General features: G+C 36.0%; 1 protein-coding gene across 2 annotated transcripts in view; it reads left to right on the forward strand.

Annotated features, from left to right (window-relative positions):
• LOC150085529 (gamma-aminobutyric acid receptor subunit beta-like) overlaps positions 1 to 26832 on the forward strand; it is a 397105-nt gene that overhangs the window by 363243 nt on the left and 7030 nt on the right. For both annotated transcript variants that reach the window (XM_090374099.1, XM_090374100.1), the window contains one exon: positions 4470 to 4484. In XM_090374099.1, the coding sequence (XP_090230225.1) occupies positions 4470 to 4484 (15 nt within the window). The remainder of the gene's footprint in view (positions 1 to 4469; positions 4485 to 26832) is intronic.

Below are 26832 nucleotides of genomic sequence, written 5' to 3' on the forward strand. Positions count from 1 at the left end.
CATTATCATACCCTACAGGCCCCGAGTGCCAAGCGATTTTTCCTAAGCGATATACAATATGGTGATCTTTCTGAGTGATTTCGTTCTGTTTTCTTTCAGTGCTTTTCTCATTCTCAGTTCTTTGTAAGTGGTTCTGTACTTAACAGATCTTGAGTTAGAACCCAGAAGGAAAATCACCTTTCTTTCCCTTGTATATTTATTAATTTTTACAATAACAAACTAACTACTCCAGCCGTTTGGTCACTAGGTGACACCGCTCTTGCCTCCAAGTGGGGGCGGAGGAAAAGCTCTCGCTCCCAGGGCTAAAAGGAACAACAATGGACTGTGATGCATGTCCTCCACTAGAGCCGACAGGCTCTCAACTTGCTGAGTCCCACAGAATGGAAGACAATCTCAGTCTTTCGAAAAGAACGAAAAAGGACTCTAACAAATCAGAACCACCAGCTTTTCTGATAAAGCATTCGTTATCGACTCAGCCGATAAGCAAACTCTCTCCCTTTGTCATAGAGATAAATAATAAATAATAAATTTTCTGTTTATACTCCGGGACGACCAAACGGTCAGAGGAGTTCACAAGATAGACAGAATACAAGAAACAGCACCGTATTCAGCAGTCACGGGCTTGAACCCCGGTCACTCAAGGCACGTGTACTTATGCACCCGCGCGCCTGACCACTAGGCTACGGCGAGATGTGTCTCGAGAATGCAGCAGGTAGACCAAAAATGGTGAAACGGCTCCAGTCAGGAGATCTTTTAATTGAGATCACACAAGCGAGGCATTCTGAATTATTATTAAAAATGTCATCTATTAGAGGAATCTCAATCAAGGTCACACCACATAACACATTAAACTCCTCAAAAGGAGTGATAAGTGAGTGGGATTTATTGATCGCACTGAAGAGGAGATAGTCATGGAATTACAAGAACAGAAAGTAACTCAAGCAAGAAGAACTATGACACGGAAAGATGACAAGCTTGTTCCAACACGTAATATTATATTGACCTTTAGTACACAATATTTGCCGATCTCAATTAAAGCAGGCTACCTACACTGCCGTATCGGACCATACATTCCAAACCCTTTAAGATGTTTCAAGTGCCAAAAGTTTTGTCACTCCCAAACAACATGCAGAGGCGAAACTACTTGTCCTAACTGCGGGTCAAAAAATCGTTCACAAACAGTGTACTGCAAAGGCTCCGGAATGTCCAAATTGGAAGAGTGACCATCCAGCATGCTCAAAATCATGCAACCTCTGGAAAATTGAAAAAAGAATACAAAAGTATAAGATCGAGAATAAGGTCACATATCAAGAAACAAGAAAGCAAATAAAGCCAACAATCCCAAAACGCACGTACTCTTCCGTTACACAAAAGTGGCAAGCTGTTTCAACCCAAACTACGGTATCAATTCCGCCGAATACATCCATTGGAATGGGCACGATCTGTGCTATCAATACATCAACCAACCTACCACCAGAATAACCGAAACACCAGCAACCTCCAGAAAACCTCAGGAACTACACAGACCTAAGACAGGAAGTTAAAAAATGTGGCATATGGAACAAGTAACGATCATTCCGATCACCATGTGCTATAGAGCCTGCATAAGAACTTAACGGTAATAGGCCTCTCGGAGAACATCTACAAGGAACTCCAGAAAGCCGCGGTCCCGAACACTTATAGGATAGTCAGAGAGTTCTTCGACCAATGATAGTAACCGGATTTAACAACAACTCCACCCACCTGGTACCAGTACCCTTCGCGTGATGGAAAAACCTATAAGGAGAAGAAACAGATTAATAATAAACCACAATTTGTACCTTATTAACACTGACACAATGGATTTGATGATCTGTATTAAAATTTTTGGTTTAGATCAGGCCTGAGAGGACACCTTTCACTCCGGCAAAGCAATATACAACTAAATACTTTTTTAAATGTCTTATATGCGTCCTGCATGTGATGCATTTAAAAAGAATGCAAGCAATATGGCGTGCCATTAAAAGGAAAAGAAAATAATTAATTAACGGACAAAATTAACTCTAAAATTGGTTTATTACTAAGTTTAGTTAGCTTTGCTATTAATATAAACAAATTTCATTACATCTAATACTTGGATTTATCCCTTAAGTATTATAACAAACACTTTGCCTACGTCTGTATTTCGTACAGTTTCATCGATGTAACTAATGTATAATCGAAAGCGGGTATTTGACCATTAAGCTAATTGAAATCTATTCCCATTCTACCATAGTCTGGGACCAGATCCAATAAACAATTTGATTCATAAACACCTTTAGGAAATAAACGTTTTCAGAAAAGTTACCTAAACTAAGAGACTCGTCCATCCCATCTGTCTTAATGGTACTCCGGAGACTCCATTAACACGCAAAACTATATTTATGTTTGTGGAAACTGTATAGGAACTCACATTTTTCAACGTTAATGACAAATGCGGAACTTTTCCTAACATCCAACTTTGTTCTGTTTGGAAATCTTGTTGAGAATGATCGTAAATACGTAATTTTAGCTCAATACCTTCAATGCGGTTCTAATATTTGATTCATCACAAGGTTTAAATTCATTAATTCACGATCAATTCAATTTGATTTCCATTGTGAAAAAATGTTGGGAATAATTTTTCCAGATCACACCATCTGTTTTCAGGAAGCCTTCGATTTAAAATTAATTTTAGTGTAAGTCTTCTGCAGTCATTAATAGGAACCTGGAACTTCAAACGTCAAATTATTTCTCTGAGTAACTTTTCAATGCACGCAATCAACTTCTTTTGGATAGTTTTGTTCATTAAATTTTACCATTAACGTACTTTTACTTGTTCCTAATTGTGCACTTCCTTCTTTATTCACGCATGCATCTTCAAGAATTTTAGAGAGGGGAGTGGGAAGGGAATTGTAAATTACTTACGATTCGTCGAACATGGTGAATTATCCGTTAGTCATTTCGTTGATCGAAACTAAGTGAAAAACTACAAAGAGACTTCCCTTTGATCATAAAGCAATACAGTTAATTGCATAAATACAATGTTAATTGCTCGAACAAGTAGAAACTAAATATTTTGTGGACTTAAATAGAATCAAAAATATTCGTGTTGAAATATACATCAGAATTAAAGGCATTTGTTTCTAATTTTAGCCTTAAAGTTGTCATTTTAACCAATTATTTCCTGATTTAATTATTGCTGAGTTCTCATGAGTCTTGCATAACGGAGCCTATAAAATATTTTTGAGTAATCCATCGAAGACTTCCGGCAATATAATATAAGAGATTGTTACCTTAGAATTTCCAAACTGCCCTTTCCATGGCAATACAACTGATGGTATGGTGTTCTGCAGCTAGATTTTGATAATGTATATCTTTGTGTGAGTACCTTGGCGCCAACCACACTGGTATGGCTTTCTTCAGTATTATATTACATTTAAGAGTAATAAGTGTTGATCAATTTGTTTTATTTGCTAAACTACCGGATTTCAAAGAACAATTTCTTCTGGATCAAAAGGTTAAGCTACAGTTCTATAAAAGGGGTCCATGGGTTTTTGGACCAAGCTCAAATGTTTACGAAAAATGGCTTGCTGATCATTGGTTGTGTATCATGACAAATGAAATAAGCAAAGGCACCTGTTCACATCGCCCTATTTGTGCAACGAGTTCCAGCCAATAATAACAAACATTGCCTTAGTCTTCCTGTCCGTGTACACCAAAGTTGCTCTTCTGCCAGTAGCTCTCAAACAACAACAAATCTTCACACTGTTCAGAACTAGATCTTTGTGATTTCCTTTTTTCCGAAAATAAAACTTAAACTCGAAGACCTCCATTTGAGTTAAAGTTTTGGAGACACCTTAGAGATTTGAAAAAGTCGAAAGAGGCTACAATTTCTGGGCAGTCCGTGTCACTTTTCAAGGGGAGCAGCTTTGAAGGAATACCTAGCTTTCTATCCAGTTCTAGTATCACAACCCTCTTCTGCTAGGTACAAAAAAGAATGTTGCATTATTCAAGTAGATGCTTAGTACAGGTGACGTCATTAGCGCTTCTTTGTGTGTAATTATTTTAATCATTTTTCTTCTATTTTTTTTTTAAAGCCTTGTCTTACAAAACTTACCAAAATAGCATTGGATATGTTGAAAGTTATCAATTCTCCATCATACACGCACAAAAAATGCTTACTTCAGCGATTACTGTTATCACGATATAAGCCACATTTTGCTAACCTAAGACTTATAAAACTTTTATTTGATGGTGTATGTATGTGTGCACATAATGTCAGGGGAATATAAGCGTTGTAACATTAATAAATAGTGATAGAATTTAGTGGAAGAGATTGTAATCCTGAGAATTAATGTATGTTTTTTTCATTGCTATAATTCATATGCATCTTTGATGTTCCAGAATCATTTGTAATAATTTTTCTTTTTCTTCCCATTTTTTTGCCTTTTTTTTTTGTCTACCTGCAGCCGTTTAACGCCAGGGTAAGTCATTCTTCTCTCAGTTATTATTTTTGCAGTAATCCTTCTTACGTATTAAGCAGCAAAATTTTTATTAGTACGTTGATTAATAGTTACGTAAAAGATTATAAGAAAAAAAATAACTGTAGGAACTTGCAGTTTTCTTTGAGTTCAGACAGAGTTTTTAATTCTGTTCACCTTCTAATTAAAAAACTTTTGTGACCCGCTAAAACAAGCTGACACATCATTTTATTCATTACAAGATCTCTCATAGTTTTTGCAATTTTCTGATCCGTCGAAATACTTGGAAAACTAAGTTATAAAAGATTAACGCTATTAATAGCGTAGAAATTTTCAATGCCCCTGTTTGTACAATGGACTAAATATCCCGATTTTTATGATTTTAATTCTTCGTACAGAAAAGCGATTACTGGAGAATTTCATACTTTCAGAATATTGCGAACATTATTTATTTAATTATGAATATTTTCCAACTTAAGCAATCAGAATTTTTTTTCCCAACATAATACGTTGTGGCAACAATCACAACTTTTTCCTGCATGAAGTATAATTAAAATACGCAGTGGCAACAATCATTTCTCTTAATTGTTAAATTAAAATGTAAAACTGGTCATTGTTTGAAAATTATGATATTTAACAATAATGTGGCATCTGGGCAGCAAATTGTTATATACTGCATTCTAGATTTTGGTGGCAAATATCTGAAAAGTACAGTAAATAAAACAAATCATTCGTCTGGCAAACACCGTGTCTTTAAGGGCCTTTAGGGCAACATATCTTATTCAAGATTGCTTTGTCAACTTACCGATGGGAACTTTGACTGCATTTTATTGAGCACGTGAGAGCAAGAAACCTGTCGTTAGTCTTGGCGGCATTAAGGCGGGAGGCAGCGAAGTGAAACGTATGCCAAGCAGTAACGCCATTTATGTCCTTGTTGTCAGGCAACCGATAGGATTTTGATGGAATTCCTGCTGGAATTGTTCGGTGCTTCGTATAGAAGGGGTGGGTTTGGGGAATGTACTTTTCTCAGTAATCATAAACTGCTCGTTATAGCGATTATCATCATTGCAATCTCCTCCCTGTTTCCTGGAAAGCTACTAGTTAGACTCGGAACACTTGCAACATCTTTGGTTATTACATCATTATTGCTAACTTGATTACTTACCTCAGGCACTTTATTACTTGAACAAATACGATTTCTTTTACCGACGCTTCGTTTTCGTGTTTTTATAAGAGAAATAATGTATTTCAAAACAAGCTAATACATTTGACTGTAAATTAACTGAATCTCCTTATGTAATTTTAATAGTATCCTTGCAAGAACACCAACTTTTCAGCAATCAGTGAACCTGTAAAGTGCCTTTTAAAATTCATTACTCTGTCCCGCGACACGGGCAAAAATCTTCATATCTCCAGCAAAGAGAAGACAGTGCTCATGACTCTTACTGCAGATGCACATTCTGGAAGTTTTATCACAGATTTAACCGCGCTGCTACTGTTGGCCAAGTAATTAGTAATCCAGTTAAGGGCAACCAACAAGTGCCCCATTCTCATCAGTACGTAGAATATATATATAAGCCAAAGGCACTTGAGAATACCATATAGATGACTTCAGTTTGATCTACCTCGTCATACTTCTCGGGAAAGGGAAAAGGTTTTGCATTAGAAAAAAAAACTTATTGAGATCATTCATGTTGCTGATTACAGAGAAGGCACTCGGCATATCATGTGAGATTCTTATGTCCCATACAGTCAGAGGTCTTTGACTATATGGGTCATATAACGTTTTCCAAGCCTTGGGTTACCTTTCTTTAAAGATGGACAGCATTGGTTTTAATGGCTTGGCGAACTCACTGAAACTGTTTGGGCATAATTGTAGGAATTCCATCAACTCAAATAGCTTTGTTGGTGTCTAGATTGCCAATGGTGTCTGGATAAATCTGATGCGATGTGCTGATGTGACTTTGAAGCAGTGAGGCTTGGATTTTTTTAGAAGATAGTCATGTTATTATAGATTTCTTTAAGTTTATCTTTATTGTTATTGGAAAACAACGCCTTAACCAGTAACCACCAAGTAAATGCCCAAACTCTATTTAAACAAATAGTCTAAGTAGCTTCAAGCTTCATAAAATAAGTTCAAACACATTAATAATAGCAGGATTTCGAACTTAATCATTTTCAGTCCCTTTTCATTATACGTTAAAGCCTTTTGCTCGTAAAGCGAAACGATCTAAGGCCCATCTACAAGTAGTGTTTATTATAGGTAAAAGATTTTTGTTATATTAAAAATCTTTAATAATATATATTAATGATTTTTCATCCGCTCCTCATAAAAAGAATAATATACTATTTTATATCTATTAAACAATATTGTTTTTATCCTTTTGACTTAATAAAATTAATTATTAGTACAATTAGTTTACTAATTTTGTTCTCTGACATCAACAGATCCCTTGTTTACTCGCAACATATGTATATAACAGAGTTGTTATCCAACAAAAAATATCACTTTCAGATTTATGGGAATTTGAATATTTGAAACATAACCGTCTCTGTTTGAAGATCTTAAAAAAGACAGACGTTCGTAATAAATTGTATCCCGCATCCATTTTAGTTGAAACCTCGAACATTCCAGAAATAGTCGTTTTCCTCCATAATAACCTTTTAAAATTCTGATACATTTGATGGAGTCGATATTATAATTCTTATTGTGTTCACGAAAAGGGGAAAAGAGAGTGAAATTGTAATCTGTCTTCGCTTAGTGCGTTGATTCTTCTTCGCTGTAACGTTTCTGTCAAGAAGAAAAAGTTTACTCAATGGGACTCCATTTCGAGTAATGCTTTGATAGCTTTCATTTCAAATGCGGGTGGCCCCGGTATGATTTACATCATCACATACTTAATGTTATTGTCTGTCTTCGCTTTGATTTCCCTCTAATAGAGGTACACTCCTCTCGGTCTCTGTACGTGTATGCATATCGTTTGAGGAACAGTTGGAGTGGAATTTTCCACGGATACATTAATCTAAGTGCTCTTCCGTGTTCTTTAATTTTTCAATGTGTTTACCTTCCGTTTCACGTTCCAAGAATATGATTCATCAAACGACGACGACTTTTAAATGTTCTTCTCGAAGCCCAAACGAATCAATGAGAAATGATGTAAAATTAAAGAAATATTTTATGGTTATGTACGCCAAGAGATTTATAATCTTTTTCTCATAGCAGAACTTTGCTTTTGAAAAAAAACTTTTAGGTGGCCACATTCTTTGAATAATTAAACTGTGTCACGGCCATAGTTTTATTCAAATGCATTATACTGTCAAATACATCCCCCCCTTTCACTTCAATAACATATGTAGCGATACTGTAGTACTATGAATCGGTGGATGAACTCCAAAAATCGTGGTGATTGTTTCATCCACACATTTAAAATTGCCACTTCAGTAGCATCCCAGTTTCTTTGTTCACATCCATGTAATGCATTTTGTCTGTAGAAGTATGTGTTCAAGGGCCCTACTCCCATTGTCTGGGAGTAGGGCCTGTGAATTACACACCCCATTGAGAAAGTCTAGAAATTTTTACACGGGAATTTTTCGACAGGAATCGAACACGCACTTCTTCAAACGAGATGTATCCTACAGACTAAACTGCTATGATAGATAGTTATTGGACTAAGAAGTGACCAAAAATGTCACTCATTTTTCAAGCTTGTATTTTGAAATATTAGGTATGAGCGATTATCCGTCGGTGCAGCTCAAGTGACATTGAGTCAGTTGATGTCCAGTCAGTGTAAAGTGCGAGTGGATAAAATAGTGAAAGGATGGTCCAATTACTATTATACGAGCACATCTACTTTATGAGGGTAAACTGGACAAGGGTGTAACATAAGCAACACGTAAGATGCGGAGAAAATACGGTGAGCGAAATTGCCACCTAAAAACAATTTAAAAAACTGAAATCGGGTAGTGAGTCGCTTGATGATGCACACTGTAAACAGACGACTGCCGGCCATTGATGACGATGAATCATAGCTCGCTGTTGAGTCGGATTCAAATCAAACGTGCCGGGTCTTGCAGAAAGATTCAATTTCAGTAACGAAACTATTCATTTGCATGAATAGTTTCGTTATTTGCAAATTTAATGTAGGATAACAAATAAGAATGTATCTTTAGAGAATTGATGTCATGAGGAGTCCACTAGCCTCCTTACTCAACTGGAATAAACTAATGCTAACAAGAAGGTAAATATGAACTGTAGGTTACCGTCGATTAAAATCAGTTTTATAATTTTATACCTTTTTTTCATATTTTTTCCAAATATGCCTTTGGAACAATAAGCAAAGTTCAGAAAGCAAAATCACCTTCCTTTCTTCTTATTTTATTATTCAGGTATCATCATCATGAACTTGGTCCGGCTTAGGTCTTTTAGGACCTGTTCCGTTGTAGCTCTTGGAGGTGGTCTTGATCTCGCCATCGTTGTCTTGGTCGACCAACATCTCTCTTGCCTGTAGGTTTGTAGTTAAAGGCTAATTTTGGGATCCGGTCTGGGTTCATTCTTTCTATGTGGCTGATCCATTTTTCCTGATACCGTTTTATGTCATTTACTATGTTATCTACTTTTTATTTCTCGCGGATATCTAAATTTCTTTGGTGGTCTAGTCTTGTAAAGCCTAATAATGGTCTTAAAAGTCTCATTTGTACTGCTTCTAGTTTGTGTGCATCTTTCTTATTTATGATCGAAGTCTCACAGCTGTAGAAGAGGGCTGGTTTCGAAGTGATTTTGTGCAGTCGTAATTTTGTTTCAGTTGTCATTTGTTTTCCGAAGTGGCGTTTAATCGTTCCATTCATTTTATTATATTTTTGTAGTTTAGTGTGGATGTCTTTCCCTTCATTTGATATTAAATTTCCCAAATAGGTGAAGTCAGATATTTGTTCTATTATTTTATCATCAATAACAATTTTGACTCTTTGTATGTTTTTTCCACATAATCCCATTGATTTTGTTTTTGAGGTGGAGATTTTCATCTCGTACTTTTTACCTATTTTATTAAGTTCATGTGCTGCTATCTGTAGTTCATTTTCGGATTTTGCAATTATGACTTGATCATCAGCATATAATATAGTTTTGATTTTATTCCTGTTGTTCAACTGTATTCCGTTGTTAATTGTTTGTTTCCATTCTTTAAGAATTTTATTGATGTAGATATTAAATAAATTTGGTGATAGTCCACATCCTTGTTTGACTCCTTTATTGGTGTTAATTAGATCTGATAGTTGGCCATTAGAATATTTTGTACAGACGTTTGAGTTTTTATATAGGCTTTGCATTGCTTTCCGGAGTTGGGTTGGGATATTTTCTTCACGTAGAATCTGCCAAAGTTTTTCTCGGTTTACATTAACCAACTAATTTTCCACTTGACATCATCTGATGATACTACTCCCACCTCCTCGTGGCGCATCGGTAATCAGGGTGGAACAAATGACTGTCAGGGCCAAAAGGAGCGAAAAATGATTTAAAAATATCCGCCAGTAGAGTTGCAGAGCTATTAATAATGACATTCATAAAGGGTTCACAATTTCTTTAAACTACCCCCTCAAAAAAATTAAAAATCAATTTGAAAAAAAAACAGGATTCTACAACTACTGATATTACACTATCTAACAACTTGGTCTGTGAGCAGACCCTCTCCATGTATTATACAGAAATGTTTTTAAAATACATCAGAGCCAAAAAGAGTGAAACTACTCCAATCACTGATAACGAGAACTTACCCTAGACATTCTAAGCAGCTACTAAAGCTTCCTTCCTTAAATTTAATTCACGTTAGAACCATTTCACATGCCACTCTGAATTCCAAAGGAAGAAATTACCTAGGAGTTACAAGATCAGAAAGTAGAACACAAAGATCAAGCAAAAATCATGGCACCAAAACGTGGTAGCAACCTCCCAACGTGAAACATCGTTTTAGTCTTTAGTACACCAATTTCGTTAGTCTCAGTCAAAGCAGGCTATTTAAATTGTCGTGTCCATCCATAAATTTCAGATTTCATAAGGTGTCAGATATTCAGTGATTCAAAGTGTCCATTCTAAAAACCATACACAAACTGATTGCGTTGTAGTGCCTTCACAACATTCCAGTTGTAAGTGATCATCTAGGCCTTTTTATTATCATTTCAACTTTGAAAGCGAGGGGGAAAAAATCAAAATTTTGAGATCCAAAATAAAGCAACCTACCAAGGATTGAGAAATCCTTGGTAGGTTGCTTTGTTTTCAAAACGAACCAAAGAATACACACCAGAAATATGAGAGTTGTGCTTTTACCAATGGGACTTTCTAATATTTCTAACTTTCAAATATTTTGCTATATTTGGACTCCAAATATGATCTAATTTCAGAAGCGATGCCTTTTCCCTCCTCTTCATGGTTAAGGAGAGAGAGAGAGAGAGATAAATCTGAATTTTCAGGGTCTGTGATACTTGTCTCTTAGAGATATAAAGGAAAATTTTATTACAAGTTCTTCTTAAAGTTATTAATTAGAACATCGAGAAAATTTCGTTGTGGCATATTGGCTCGCTCATGAGGAACTTGAATCTCTTCGGACACGACGATAGTACGAAACTTCCAGTAGATGACAAGTTTATACGCCTTTTTTGCTATGCTTGCTTAATTACTTTTTTTTCTCTACCGACCCTCTTAATTATTGTGTAGATGAGGTATACTCACGCTTGTAGAATAAACACATCAGCAATAAGACGTCAAGCAACCGGAAATAGCCCAATCCTTTAATCAAATTACAAGCTCAAATAGATAAACAACTCACCCGAAATAATTGTTTAGTTAGCGACTACTTTCATGTTTACCCTCCTCTTTTCTTTTCTTTCTTTCAGCCTGTGAAACATCTTATAAGTAGAAATATTCCGACAATATTTAAGTAATTAAAAAAAACAATGTAGATTAAATTCCACTTGCAGGTTAGCTTCTTAATTTGTTCACTAAAGTTAGTAGACAAAGGAAGGATAATTGAAATAGAAAACCACGATTTTATTGTACAATTAGCTCGTATTTGGTGCAGTTATTTCTCTTTTTTTTCTTTCTATGCTGACTGTCTCGATTAATAAGTTTTAAGATGACTTCTCATTAATCCCAGGCGGTACTAATTTCTTAGTTATTATTAGCCTTTGCTTTTGACAAAAAAAGTCCTCGTAATAGCAGTATTTTATGGAAAAGAAACCATTAATAGCTTCAGCGGCACTTGGCCATTATTCCAAAGATAATTATTTTGGTTGAAAATTATACAAGGGTCGTCCAAATGAAACACTATTTTTATAAAACCGGTATGAAAATAGAGGGATCAATGCACATTGACGACAATAGCATGTCATTGACATGATATTGGTGTGAAGAGAGTGAACCACCAATGAAATATTTATTGTTCAACCCATCACGGGGTTGAACATCTTGAAGACTGAATCGAAATGGGCAATGAGACGTAATGGTCCTTTTCCGACATGAGTGAACAACGAAAGCATCCCAATCACCTCCCACAAAAGAGAGTGGAGCCATACCCAGCAGAAGGAACGTGAGTTAACTTTCTGTTTTTATTGAAAAGGGTCACTAATGGTAACTTGGTCGTCGCGTGGTGCCGCATTCAATATTCATTACTCCAGAAATGCAACAGAACAGTTATTCTACATACAATATAAGCCATAAAAGCAAATCAACTGGGTGTTTTATGTGTGGCGCAGTGTTATTCTACACGAAACCTTATATCCAGGTTTACATATCCTACAGCTCAAAATTGTCGCCCTGTGATTACCACATCCCCCTAGAAAAACAACTCAAAACTCATTCTCATTCACTCAAAACTTGCTTTCATTTGAAGGATGAGAGAATGGGATCACCACATATTGGTCTCACCACCAGCTACTGGAGGACTACTTCGAGGACTTGTCGCCTAGTGACACATTGGGAATGATGTCTTCATGGCGTAGATTCTTTTAACGAAGTTAACTATTCTATTTCGGAGATCTGTATTCGCGATTTAAAAAAAAATACGAAGATGCACATGTCATTATATGATATAATATTTTTTTTAAACTGGAGAATGCCAATGAGATGATTTTACGATAACTGAATGAGACTAGAAAAGAAATTATTGCGATTAAAAGCGAACAAGGCATTAGTAACTGATGGAATGTATCCAATTATATCTAAGGAATCAGCAGATGTCACCTTATAGTGAGTGCATCCTGAAGTTCAGGAGAACTTCCTGTAGATTGGACATGCAAATGTTTTTCTATTCATAAAAGCGACTCAAAGGATAAAATAAGCAACTCTACGTCGCTGTTTGACGTCTGTCGCAAAGAAAGGAACTGGAGTCTTTAATTAAGGATGCAATGCAGACCTTTCAGAGGACAAAGGCAATCATAAGGTGGCTTTGTTAAGGAGTGGTAATGAGTGGCTAGTCTTATTATTAACTATAACATCACTTACTATTTTTCCTATGGATTGGTGAGGCGTTTAATAACTTAGTTTGTTGATGAGTAATAATTCAAAGTTGGACAGAATGGTTCATGAAGTTAATCAAGGTATGGTTCAAGAATTCTCAGATAAACTATTTGGATGAGTTGAGAAATACTGGAATTTGTAGGATTTTGTAACCGTCCTGGGTGGTATAGTGCTTGGACATCAATCATAGTTCTGTGGAGATTGTAGGTTTATTTCAATTCATAGAAAGATTAGAAAAATAGATTAAATGAAGTTAGGGAAGGTGATATTGGTTTTGCTCATTATTTTTTGTAAGCCTACTTCCTTGCATCATTTTGCAAATACTAATGGTATAAAATAGTATAACTATACATAGCTTTCATTTTATTTCCTTTAAATTGTGAGTGAGAAAGTTTTGAAGCTTGGATTTAATTCAACACATTAAAATTTACTAGAATCACTTAATTTCTCTTTAAAGGATAGAAAACATATTTCTTGTTCGGTGTAATCATTGTAGTTTATAATACATATATAATAATTTATAACAGTCGATGATGTAATCTATTTAACAGTAATTATGAGAGTAAATCATTTATTGCGATAATTAAATTATTATTAATTTATTTATTGTGCTAACGTTTGCGTGTATGCAAAAACACACCATGCACGTTGTAGTTTGCAGAACCATCTAATGTACGCTGCAATACCTGAGTTATTTTCTTGCGAATCCAGTCTTAAATTTTATCTACTGTCATAGACTTCAACAACTGAAATTATCTATTTATTGCGCTGGTGAACGCCATAAGAAATTCAAGATCCATTGGGATTAATGATGTACGCCCTTAAACAAAACCGTCACGAAAATCTGCAATCAGAGAGACAGAATAGCTCATGAAAGGCTGATGTGATGACCTAAAATATTACACGATGAGGATATTATAATAAAAGAGACTGGTACGATCTTTAGATAAAACACAGTCCCCATTAAGAAGATAACGCTGAAGATGATAAAATAATAAAATATAAGTGTTTGCTAACTATTCTGTATAGGCTTCTGATATCTGCGACTTACAGATGTCTCAATATATATATACCTCAAGCGATGGTGCCCAAGTGATCTTTTATGCGATATATATAGAGTACTCTTTCTCAGTGGATTAGTTATATTTATTTTCCAGTGTCTTTTTCACCTGTTTTTTCTCAAGTGGTTCTTTACTTAAAAGGCTTCAAGTAGGAATCCAGAAAGGAAATTCACCTTTCTTTCCTTATATATATATATATATATATATATATATATATATACACACACACACCATATTAACCTAACTAACCTTCTCAACCGTTTTGGTCATGGTAGAACCGCTCCTGCCTCCCAGTGGCGGGGCCGGTAACGTGGGAGAAGGAAATCACTCCCCCAGAGCTAAAAGGAGCAACGATAGACATAAATAAATAGACTTGTCACTTACCGGTCTCACCATCCAGATCTCTCAAACAGAGATGACATAAATGCATCTAACGCAAAAAGGCAGAAATGAGAAGGAACTGAAAAGACTTCTCTTTTTCTAATATTATTCTTTGACTGACCATCCTTTCAGAATTAAGAATGGGGAGAGTAAGCTCCCCCATTCTTGATTCAGAAATGTCTTGAAAATGTGGCGGTCCCTCCAAAATCCAGACAGTAAAACATATATTAATATGCTGTCCTAATTATGCAAAAGAACTCAAACAAGCCTTCAAAGATGTTTATAGAATACATCACACCATTACCTTAGATGATTTCTTGAATGATAGGGATGAATTTACAGATGTTTTCAGCTTCCTTACTGATATTAATTTATACCGCCTCCTCTAAGGAAATAAACACAAACAACAGTCTAACCCAATAAAGTATGAATCCGGCTTAAAGGAACAACTCACATTCAAAGTAAATACCTGTGAAACGCGTCATACCATATGAACTGGCGCATTATAACCAACGTAGGCCATGCACCATTAAACCCTAACACAACCAACCAAGCCGTCCAAAAATGGATCGAATATTAAAATCTGGAGACCTTCTAGTGTAGATGAGTGAGCATAAGCACTCAGAAAGACTTTTGGTGGAATTCCCACAAAGGTTACCCGATATGCCACGCCGAACTCCTCTAAAAGGATAATAGCAGAGTGGGATCTTCTTAATGTACCTGAGGAAGAGATCGTTTAGGAACTAAGCGATCAAAATGTAATAAATACTAAAAGGATTGTCATTAAGAAAGATGGAATACTTACTCCTACTCAGATAGTCATTCTTACATTTAAAACACCAATTCTACCATTACTGTTAAAGCTAGATATTTAAGGTGCAAAATTTGACTTTATATTCCATACCCAGTCCGGTATTTTAAATGCCAAAACTTTGGACACTCGAAACCCTGCTACACCTATACTGGGTTGTTAATTAGATCTCGACTGGACTATGGGTCTTCTGTATATGCCTCAACTAGGGAAAGTGTATTGAAATGGCTTGACATTATACATCATAATGCCCTCCGAATTGCACTAGGAGCTTTTCGTACATCGCCAGTTCATAGTCTCCATACAAAGAACACGAACCACTTCTATTCCTTCGTCGGCGTGCTCTGCTATTAAGCTATGCAGCTAAAATCAGAAGTTGCCCACATCATCCTGTATGGCATAATGTGTATCAAAACTCAGCTCACAGTAAAACACCTGATCACTGAATGTCCATTATATTTGAGAGAATGACAAATAGCTTTCCCTTCACATCTATGTTCCTCTAATCAACTTACTTTACAGCAGATCCTCGTAGACCGATGAAATATTTATGACCTGAAAATGATAAACAAATATCATCCGATATGAATCCATCTGTTTAATATACCCAACCTGTACCAACTAAGATTGTAATAGTGTTTATGGTAAAGCGCCACCTGTGGTCTCTCACAGTGGCGCACTAGAACTTTATTTGGCGAGTTATGGCCTTATTAACCCTTACACAATAAATCAAACAAACAAAAACAACCATATGTAGTTCCGAGATCGGACTGTCGCGCTAATGCTTACAACTCAGAGGCAGAGGGTTGTGATAAATGGCTATTCCTCAGATTGGGTTGATGTAAGAAGTGGGGTTCCCCAAGGATCAGTATTAGGACCACTGTTGTTTTTAATTTTCATAAACGACATCGATGAAGGGATAGAGGGCGTGATGTCTAAATTTGCAGATGATGTTAAAATTGGTAGAGTAGTTAATGATCACTGTCAAGCTGAGCTTCTTCAGAGAGACCTAGATAGACTTCAGGAATGGGCAGAAAAATGGCAGCTATGCTTTAATCCAACAAAGTGTAAGGTATTACACCTGGGAAACAGTAATCCCAAAATAACTTATTCACTTGGTGGAGTTCAATTAAACCCAGTACTGGAGGAAAGGGACTTGGGTGTTACGATACGGTCAGACATGAAATTCTCTGAGCATTGTAAACAGGTTGCAAGGAAGGCCCATGGTGTCCTATCGAACTTTTGCAAGTAGAGATAGGGACGTGATAATCCCATTATATAAGACTTTTGTTAGACCACACTTGGAATACTATGTTCAAGTATGGAGACCGCACCTAAAGAAAGACATCGAGCTTCTTGAAAGGGTGCAAAGTCGGGTAACTCGCCTGGTGAGATGGGCAAAAGGGCGTCCTTATGGAGAAAGACTTCGAATATGTGGGTTGCAGAGTTTAGAAACTAGACACCTTAGAGGAGATTTGATTGAGGTGTTTAAGGCTGTGAGAGGCATCAGTAAAATGAATGAGGACGAAATTTTCAAGATTATAAATGATGCTAGAACTAGGGAACATAAATTCAAGTTACGGGGGGGAAATGTTTAGATTGGACTGCAGGAAGTTTTATTTTAGCCAGCGAGCTATAAATTACTGGAATAAGTTGCCTTCATGGGTGGTAGAGGCCGACAGTTTGGGGAAATTCAAAGGTCATCTGGATAGTACCTTCTGGTCAGGGAAGCGCATAGGATGATAGGTTTAATTTCCTTTTTTTTATTAATTATTATTATCTATTTATTTATTTATTTATTTTTGTTTTTATCATTGTTTTGTTCGGATATATTTTTTTTGGCTATTGCAGCATAAGCCATAGGCTTTCTTGCACCATGCGGCCGTTACTAATACTAACTGTCCTATATATTAAAATACGAATGCTAAGTAAGCGCACTTATCAGTTTACCGAAATGGTTTTAAAAAAATGTCCATTATGCTAAGTTTTTGTTTATAACACAATGGACAAGCATGCATCAAGAAGAAAGTTAAGAACTTCATTTTTATGGCAGTCACAAACAGTGTTCAGTTAACAACGGGCATTGCAGTTGCGTGTAGAAGATTCTAGCTTGTAATGTGCGTGTATGTGATCCGTGCAATACCACGGAGCAACGACCTTATATATTTAAACACAAATCGGTTTTTTAAGCACTGAGACTTGTATCTTTTTATTGACATCTGCAGAACAGATTATCTCTAACTTTTGGTACTCTTTTATAAATGCCCCTCTTCTGGAGCATTTATAAAAGAGTCTACCAAAAGTTAGAGATAATCTATTACAAGTCTGCCAAAAGTTAAAGATAATCTATTAACGAGTCTGCCATAGGTTAGAGATAATCTATATTGTTAAGCCATGCATAACAATGATCTTAACCCTTAAACTGGTCGTGGAGGGGAGTACGCGGCTTTACTCGCTTCATTTTCGCTGTGCTTGAAATGCCGGTTTCGAATTCACTGAATTAAACTAAAGAATGGCCTTTTAAAGCGGCGATAAGTTAGTTAGTTTCAAAAGGATGTACAGGGCTTCTCCCTGAGATGCACATCTGTTTTCGTGTCTTAAACACAAAATATACTAATAACTAGTGGCCCAAGTTGTTTTGGTGTCATTGTAATAACCTGTTCTAGCTTTTAAACTTAAGTGTCTCCTATTTAAGAATTGTAATTTAGAGACTTTAAAGGCCAATTCTTGAATTAAGAGTTATTTCTAAGTTTAAGAATTGCGTCACTAGCAGTCATTGCCTTAAGAGAGAAGTAGCATAGCTTAATACAATGTGAGCCTTTCTTCAGCTTAAATACTCAGTCTAAGATGAAATAAAACAATACATACTGAAACAAAACTTAACAGTTTCAAACAGTAAGGTAACTCTTGGAGGTGTGGCGGATATAAATAAAGGTCGGCATTCTCTGGAGACATTATTTAAAATATTAATGCTTTGCATTAGCCAGTAAGTCACTCGACTTCTATCCTCTCTTGCTTTGCATACTTTACCCTTTCAAATCCATCCACTTCTTGGCGACTTGTTTAAATAGCCCCAAGATTTAAATTCTATTCCACGTGTTCATCAGGCCAACCTGGTACGTGACTCGGGCTTGAAACAGCCTCGGCGATTATCTACACAGACTTTCTTCTCTCCGAGGGCATATGCTAATATAATACACAGCAACCGGCATGCGCAAATAACTTAGACCTTCGCTCTCTTTCACAACACAGGCGAAATAAAATTAGTATTCGGGTAACGTGATTGGAAGTGGAATTTCATCTTCCAAGGTCCCCCCCCCCAACACCTCTTTCTTATCTGTGGCTGACGATCCATGCCATCTCGCCTTCTCTCGTCTTAACACTACGGTACAATTAGTTTTCCGTCTCACTTTTATGCATAGCTTTCTCCCTTTTTCTATCTCGCCTCCAGGAATGAAACTTTGCAGCATTTAGTAAAAACTTCTGCCTTCTTTCGACTATTATCTGCCATCCTTCGAATGAATCATCTGTCTTTCTCACAGGAAACGTTCTGATTGCGTTTATGTTCTGAGGAAAATGTATTCAAATTATCTTGGCATCGACCACATTTCTCTTTATGCTTCAGCCGGGTCATTCTAACTAATGATCTCAACCCTTATGATGCCGTGTCCTTGTTTAAGTACTCGAGTTCGGACACACAGAATAGTTGGCAGAATCTGGTAAAGTACCAAGTCTAAGATTGTCTGTTTCTCAAAACAAATTTATCTTTAAAAGAAAAAGCGTGGTTCTTTGAAATAATATATTCAACTACGGTCATTCCAAGCATCTGCATTGATGCACCCTCTCACCTGACCATACCACTGCGGTCCTCCTTTATTTGTAAATTAGATTTGCAATATATTGCGTGAGTTTGTTATGTTTTAAATTGCCATTATTCACTCACTTTAATTTGATTTTTTGCTTATCTACAAAGACAACAAAATTACTAATTAATACTGGCACTAAGTGTTAAATTTAAGACATGTCCAATTGGTGAACATCTGTTTATTATGAAGCATCTCTAATTATCAACAGCTTAGTATATTCTCATTGATAAATTAGTATTGCAACCATGGAATACATTTTCAAGAATTTCGTATATTAATAAAGAATTTGCTATTTTAAATGCTTATTTATTTAGTTCTAAAATTACTGAAAATAGTTAATAATTAATTATTCATAAATGGTCATTTGAAAAATTAAATTTATAAGTTTTTTAAACAGAATTAAGGAACTTATTTCAAGCGTCAAGTTTCAATAATCAATCAGAAGATCTCTGGAGGTGTTAGAGAACTATTGTTTGCCACTGGATGCAGAAGTTTATTTAAGAAAATCGTTTTGAGCAGAACAACATATATATGTGGCTTTGGTCACACCCACTCAAGTTCGTCGAACTCAAATACGTGGAAAATAATTACGCCCAATGAATTCCAGAATGTTCCACAAAAGTCTGAAAGCGTTAAAGACTAAAACATTCAAATTTATTTTCTTTGTTAGGCAGTAACTCCAGTACGGTGAACTTATAACTGTGTAGGAGTATACTGTATTTCCTTGGAGATTCAAAATTTATTCGAGAGAGAGCATTAACCTGTTATCTTTCTGACAGGTTAACGCCCTTGGCTTAATTTAGTTCAGATGCAGTAATAGGATTCAATACATTTCGACATCATTTTGTTACAGATTTTATGATAACAACCAGGATACAAAGTGACGTGGCTAGAAAGAGATCCCTATAGAATTATTGGCCAATTTGTTATTCCAAAACTGTTGCGCATTTTAATGGAGAATCGTGATGAGGATAAAACATTGCAAAGTCATCAGCTCAGAGAATGTAGTCTAAGATCAGATATATTCATGTATTACTCTTTTACAACGATATATTAAATTATGATAATTTAGATCTTCATCTGGTGGTTGTCAAGAATTCTTAGCTGAAGTGGTCAGAGTGTATGAGCAAAAATACGAGATGTGGGACTGTTTATTGTTTTGAAATGTTCAAGCTCATCTTATGAAGAAGTAAAAGGAACCTTTGGTTTCTTACGATTTTAGAAATAACTAAAACACCCTGAATGGATATTTAAACTCATACGAAAATGTGTTTTGCGTGTGTGGATTCTTTCTATGCCCTCCTTAAAAATGAATGGCGATTTTGGCTCTTACTTATACTGTCATTTCCATCATATTCTAGATAGTTTTCAGTTAAGTCCGCCAGTAAAACAAGACATCGCAGTTCCAAATACCGACATTCCTTTAAGCAAGCTTTACCCGGGTCCCGTAAATGGGCAGAATACTTTGAGTTTTCGTAGGTCGTAACCGAAATGGAGCGTAGCATCATTTGCAACGAGTATCACGAGTTCAAGATACACACCTTTTCGCTCTTATCAATAAAAGATTCTGTTTCCTAATTAATATTCGCAGTGGTGTGTTACGTTAAAGGGAGATGACTCAACTATATATGGAAACTTAAAGCAGGGGCTCGTGGAAGTGGAGGAGATGAAATAATGGGGAGAAATAATGCGTCAGAGGAAATAACTAACTAACGCATCTCTGAACTTAAATATTCGTTCAATTAGCTAAGGAACGAAGTGAGGTCTTAAGGAGAAATCCCAAGTTGTATCCCAAAGTGATGTGGTTTGATGTATACTTTCATCTTCCTTTCCACTCCAATTTTCTCTTCATTACACCTCAGGGAAGAATCTGCTGGATGTTGTTGCTAAGAGATGACTTCATTAGGCTTACGAAAGAATTATATATAATTGTTATAAATAAACCTACCATGGGTTGCTGTGTAGAGGAAGCGTGGAATGTACTACGTTTCATCCTTTACATGGTATGATATAGTTAATTGGTTTAGGTGGTGGAAAAATTCCAGGAGTTTCTCAAACTATTGGACTAAGAGGATAAAGTATTCAATTAATAGGTGCAGGGCTATTTATATATTTCCCTTAATATAAAGGGAGCTAATTCGACAAGGAGTACACTAAATATGAATTGATGATTTAGATGTGATAAAATTGTTAATACTCAGTTTGTTATTTCAGCCTCTCTGAAAAGTATCGAATATGTTCATTATTAACTCCAAGAAGTGTGATACAGTATTTGGAATATTTATAAAATCGCGCCATCACCATCATATATCTAAATGCAATATACTGTAGAGTAGACTGCTAAACATAAGTTATGTTATCCTAAAGTTCCATCTGCAGATGGAACATTGATTGCTGATTAAGTGTAAGAAACTGGTTCACTATTCTGGCGAAAATCGAGATATTATGGAGACTCTTATTACAGTGTAGTTAATACGTAAACATCGTAAGTAACCTGTTAAAGTAAATTAACTCTCCCCCTCTATCTTTCACACACATATTTCTACTTCAATTTCCTTCATCGTTTTCTACCTCCATCTTTTTTTATCTTCATCTTTCCGCATTCTCTTTTTGTTTACTCCATTTTTTTCTTATTCTCCCTAAATCTTTTCTAGATTTCTCGTTCGCTATTTTCTCCCTCTTTCTTCAAGAGCATATTCGTTACCTGTTTCTTCCTTAGCCGTTGTTCAATGCTTGTCGCCGTAACCAGCGTCGCTTTCTCTCCACTTGCATTCATCGAAGCATCCTCCTCAAGCGATGTTTATTATTAACTGTCCGACGTTGTCCTAAGGAGTGTACATCGCTTGCTCGCTTTCTAAGGCATTCGTTGCTACCACGTTGGAAATTTGTTTCCGTGCCTGCCATGCTGCCGAGTAGTTCGCTGTGCGATCCTCGAGCGTTGGTCGACGAAGCATGACACCAGAAGAGAAAGGAAGAAAATCTAAGTTTACTAACTGCTTCGTATGTTTTCCACACCCGCAGGTGCTAACCAACCTGCACGACAGCCTCTATTCTTAATTGCCCTTCTTTCAAACCTCGAAGAAATGTCAAAGGTTAAAAAAGAAAACGTCTATAGAAGAGGCTTAATGACATCCTCTGTAGTTGTTAGACACAACAAAATGGCGACTAATATAGGGCACGCCGGGAAAGGATGCTATAATAGTTTCTTTTAAGAAAAGCCGCTGAGTGACATTTGTTAAAGGATGGCGTGGCGTAGAGAGTTATTATCGTATCTTTAGATAGCTGAATAAGGAGATATTTTGGGGTACGTTTCCCAGTATTTATTTTGTGTCTAGTTTCTGGGATTCATTATAAATGTGCGTATTTTTGCGCAATATATTTCTCTGGACATTTATTACAAATTCAACATCAGACCGTTATTTAGTGCTTAAGCGAACATATGGGGTGCCTACCATTAGTTGAGAATCCCGCTGATAAATTTGTATAAGAGTCCATTGTTTGTAGTAATTTATACTGCGCTTAGATCAGGTACCTGAGGGACTCTACAGAGAACAATGATTGCTATAGAAGTTTTGTTCTTTGATGATGCGACATCCCAATTTTCTTGGCGAACCCGCTTGGCGCAAATGGAGATCGAAGAATCCATATGTTGTCCAGGAAGTCGTGGGCCTGTGGTGTGTATTATTGTCATGGAGAACTAAGATGGTATTTTTCGCTGATACAAAAATCAAGCGGATGTGCATTCTTATTTTTAAAAACGTGGTGCCTTCTTCATGAAGAAATCACAGAGAAGACAATAACATGAAGAAGAAATCCCGCCCTACAATCACATAGAAGATAATGACTCCACCTCACTTTCACTGGTCTGTGGTTGTACTAATTTATTTTGGTCTCGTTAACTGATGGACTTTCATCGTTATTATTATCTTTGCTATCAATGTTTTGTCTGTTTCTGTGTGAACGGCCACCTCCCCATCACATATCCTTCCGTGCATGATATTTTAACTTTCGCTTTGATTGAGAAATCACAGATGATTCCATGTACTTCGTTACAGTATAGCAAGTGGGCGTGGGTAATAGCAGCACAGATTAATGACACCCATTTTAATTATTAAAGTGTTGCATAAATTTGAACAGTGGCTAACAGACCTGAGTTTGTTTCATTTTAACAAACCCATTAGATTATTAATTTTGCCAACCGCCGCCTTTTCCCTATAAAATAATCCTTCTTTGACAACCTTACACAGTCTGTAATAGTTATCAAATAACATCTGTCACCAACTGTCCCTCTACTCTTTTAATACAATTAAATTTCGGTGTATTCTCTTTAGCCTGTTTTGTGCGATATCTATTAGAACTGTTCTAATGTACATTAATTATTATCACCACTTCAGGATAATAATCATCGTGGTAGTAATTGACTTTAGCAATATTTGGAGTTTATATTAATGATATTAAAATCTCATTGCGTCATCTCAGTGATAAGTATCATTGCAAGTCCATTTTTATAGACAACAGTAGTGATATGATGTAATATAAAATGTAACCTCGTGCTAACATTTCCTAATACAGTAAGTTTCAGTAAAATATATCCATCATCATCATTCTACTCTTCCGTTTGGCATGGGTTGAGTCCCTATTTAGATATCGTCCTCCATTGTTGTCGATCTCTTGAATTTTGCATCATTTGTTGATAACTCTGAAAGCCTGTGTTTTCCTTTAGGCATTGGAGCCATTCTCTTTTGGGTCTTCCTATTAATAAATATATATTCATATCAATTTTCCATCATATTTACAATCTCCCCATTCGTATGTTCTCGTGTTGATATCCTAAATAACTCTGCGTAGCTTTCCATTCAGGTAAATAACCTCTGTTTCTGATAACACCCTCTGAAATCCCTTTTTATTGGAAATTCAGAGCGTTAACAAAATATCCACGCAGAAGACTAGATGATTATTATCAATAACGTGAAATTATAACTTCAGAAAATACAGAATGGAAAAGCCAATTTCGTACTAAATATATCATCCGATTTTCGTAGTGTTCTGCACTAGAAAGAAAATATGAAAATTATATATCTGTTAACACCTCTGAATGATGTGATGAAAAATCGATGGGACGTTTCTCGCTTGATGACAGTATTTCTTACGTTTTCTGTCGTAATATCAGTAAATGCATGCTAAGCTTGCATTTTTTTTTGTCATCATTCGATATCTGACTGGTGTCTCGTGTTTACTTTACTCTTTGCCTGTATGATGTTCGCTGAAATCATGTGATGTTTGCCAAGGAAGGGTGTGTAGAGAGGAGAAAAAATGGAGACAGAAAGAGACCGAGAGTAATCACTCAGATGAGTAGGCTTACCATTACTTCGATTCAAACATGAATGCAATATTTATTCCAGCATTTTTATTGCTAAAGGTGTATTCGGTGTACTGAAAGAACTCTGAACTTCTTTGTATATTTTGTCACAAACAGATCTCCTTTTAAGTTTTAGTTAAATTATAAATATAACGAAAGAGATCATCAAAATTAAAAGTTAAGCGTTTAATAAATGTATTTTTGAAAGTTTATCTGTGAAACTATCGTATGAAAGTATAATCTTTGCCTTATTTAACTTTTACTCTATTTCTTTATTTTTTTTTAATCGCACGTTTTCCTTTTATATCGTGCAATTCATTGAGCCGAGACTCCTATAAAATCTTTTATTTTAACACCACTTTTCATAAATATGATAAAACATAAATGAATTTAGCTGAATTAAAAGCGTATTTATTTAATTAATTTTCTTCTTACTATGTTTTTATGAGGTAATTATCAGCTCATCTAGAAGCGTTAGTTTAAATCTGTATCTCGAGCGTTCCGAAAGAATATACCGTTATTATTTTAGTGTAAGTTTTATTTCTAACTAAAGTCAACAGAGATTAGATTAGAATAATGCAAACGCACTGTTTAAATATTAGTATTAGAAGTAGCAAATGATGCAAGAAAGCAAGCTTGTAGAGCATTAACCAAAAATAAAAAACTACCAACCTCACCCGTCCATCCCGTCCAAGAATTCCTCTAGTTCTTTCTTGAATTTATTCAAACTTCCACAACAACAGTGGAAGTTTGTTCCAACAATCAACCACTCGCTGGCTGAAGGAAAACTCCCGCACATCTATCCTGCAACCATCCTTCCTCAATTTGAATTTATGCCTCTTATGTGCATCGAATGCCATCAACATTGAGCTAATTCAATCCATTCATGCTCTTTAGCTGACATTTTGTAGTAATTTCAGAGGATCCTCCAGTGAAAGTGCACAATTTCTTCAACAAGCAGGATTCGTCGATGGTAGAAACAAGAAATAGAATTCCACAAATTCTGGCAAAACTAGCACGGACATGTGCTAGTAGGAAAAGGAAAAATTCGATGTTTGATTTAGCTTTAGCCTCGATCTCAGAGGAGCTGTCACTTTCATCATAATGCACGCTCATAGAAAAGCAGGTGCATATGATGGAAAAGTCGATGTGCATCCATGGAGAATTACATCAAAGTGTTTGAAGATGTAAATTGTTTGATCTCCAACTTTACTGAATTAAAACCAGAATTTATCTCCTAACTGTGGACAGTGGAGTAAAGCTATTTGTCAGTAGAATCTCCAATGTAGCATGAATTAAAAGGCGATTTTTATTTCCGACATTCATGCATAAGTAGGTATTTTTGTATACGATACCATAACATCAGCAAATTCCATAAAGGATGGTGCAACAGAAAATAGTCTCTGGTCATAAGAGGCCGAAATAGATCACTAATACCAGCTTCAAGAAACTATGGGGGTCTAGAATTCGGGGTACTGAAATGGACCAACTTGTGGTCTCACCAGATCTACACGACATCCAAATCTGCACTGTGCTCCAACCTGCAATACACGTCCACAGACCCCATGTACGAAAAATAAGGAAGGAATTCCTTCATCTAAGCATGAACATCTAGAACATGGTTGGTTGGCGTTTGCTTGATGACACCTCTGCAGTACCTCCTCGTTGTGCTCAAGGATACAGAGTTTCAATAGAAACTTCCCAAATGTGACTTTGAACACTCTCAACTCGCTCAACATATACATTGATCTATGGTCTATTGACAACTCATATCGAGATGACACCTTTGGGCTATCTATGGTATGTAAAGGACTGGTGTGCAAGTGCCGGTCCTAGTACGCTAATGTCATTTTATGGTATGCTTAATTTGTAGTCTTGCGTTTTAATTAAGCTTAATTCTCTATTCTGATATTTTGTTTTTAATGGTTACTTTGTACCCGAACTTTGTATTTCTGTGTTTGGTCACTTGCACGGTTAATGTTTTGTAAGATTCCTCTGATTATCTGCGCATTGAATCACAAATGTATACCACTTAACTTATTTAAGAATTTTATTATTTTATCATTATCTATAATAAGTCACCCAATCAGATGCTCGATGTGGGACATGAAATGGTGAATATTAGCATAAAATATTGCATCGTGGAACAACTCTGCTGTCACATGTTATAGTGATACGAAGGTATTCTCTCTCTCTCTCTCTCTCTTGAGAAATGTTTTTCGCCTGCAGTTTGACGAGTCAGCCGATGTAGTTCAAGTATTGCCATTGTCTTCTTCAAATATGCGGCTAAAGTGAAGGCAGAAAAAGATCTCTTATTTTCCAGTACTCTTTCACTCGAGTACCATCACAAGTGTTTTGCACTTCTTG

This window comes from Mastigoproctus giganteus, chromosome 5 (assembly GCF_048544385.1).
Source record: "Mastigoproctus giganteus isolate SK-2022 chromosome 5, ASM4854438v1, whole genome shotgun sequence".
Lineage (NCBI taxonomy): Eukaryota > Metazoa > Arthropoda > Arachnida > Uropygi > Thelyphonidae > Mastigoproctus > Mastigoproctus giganteus.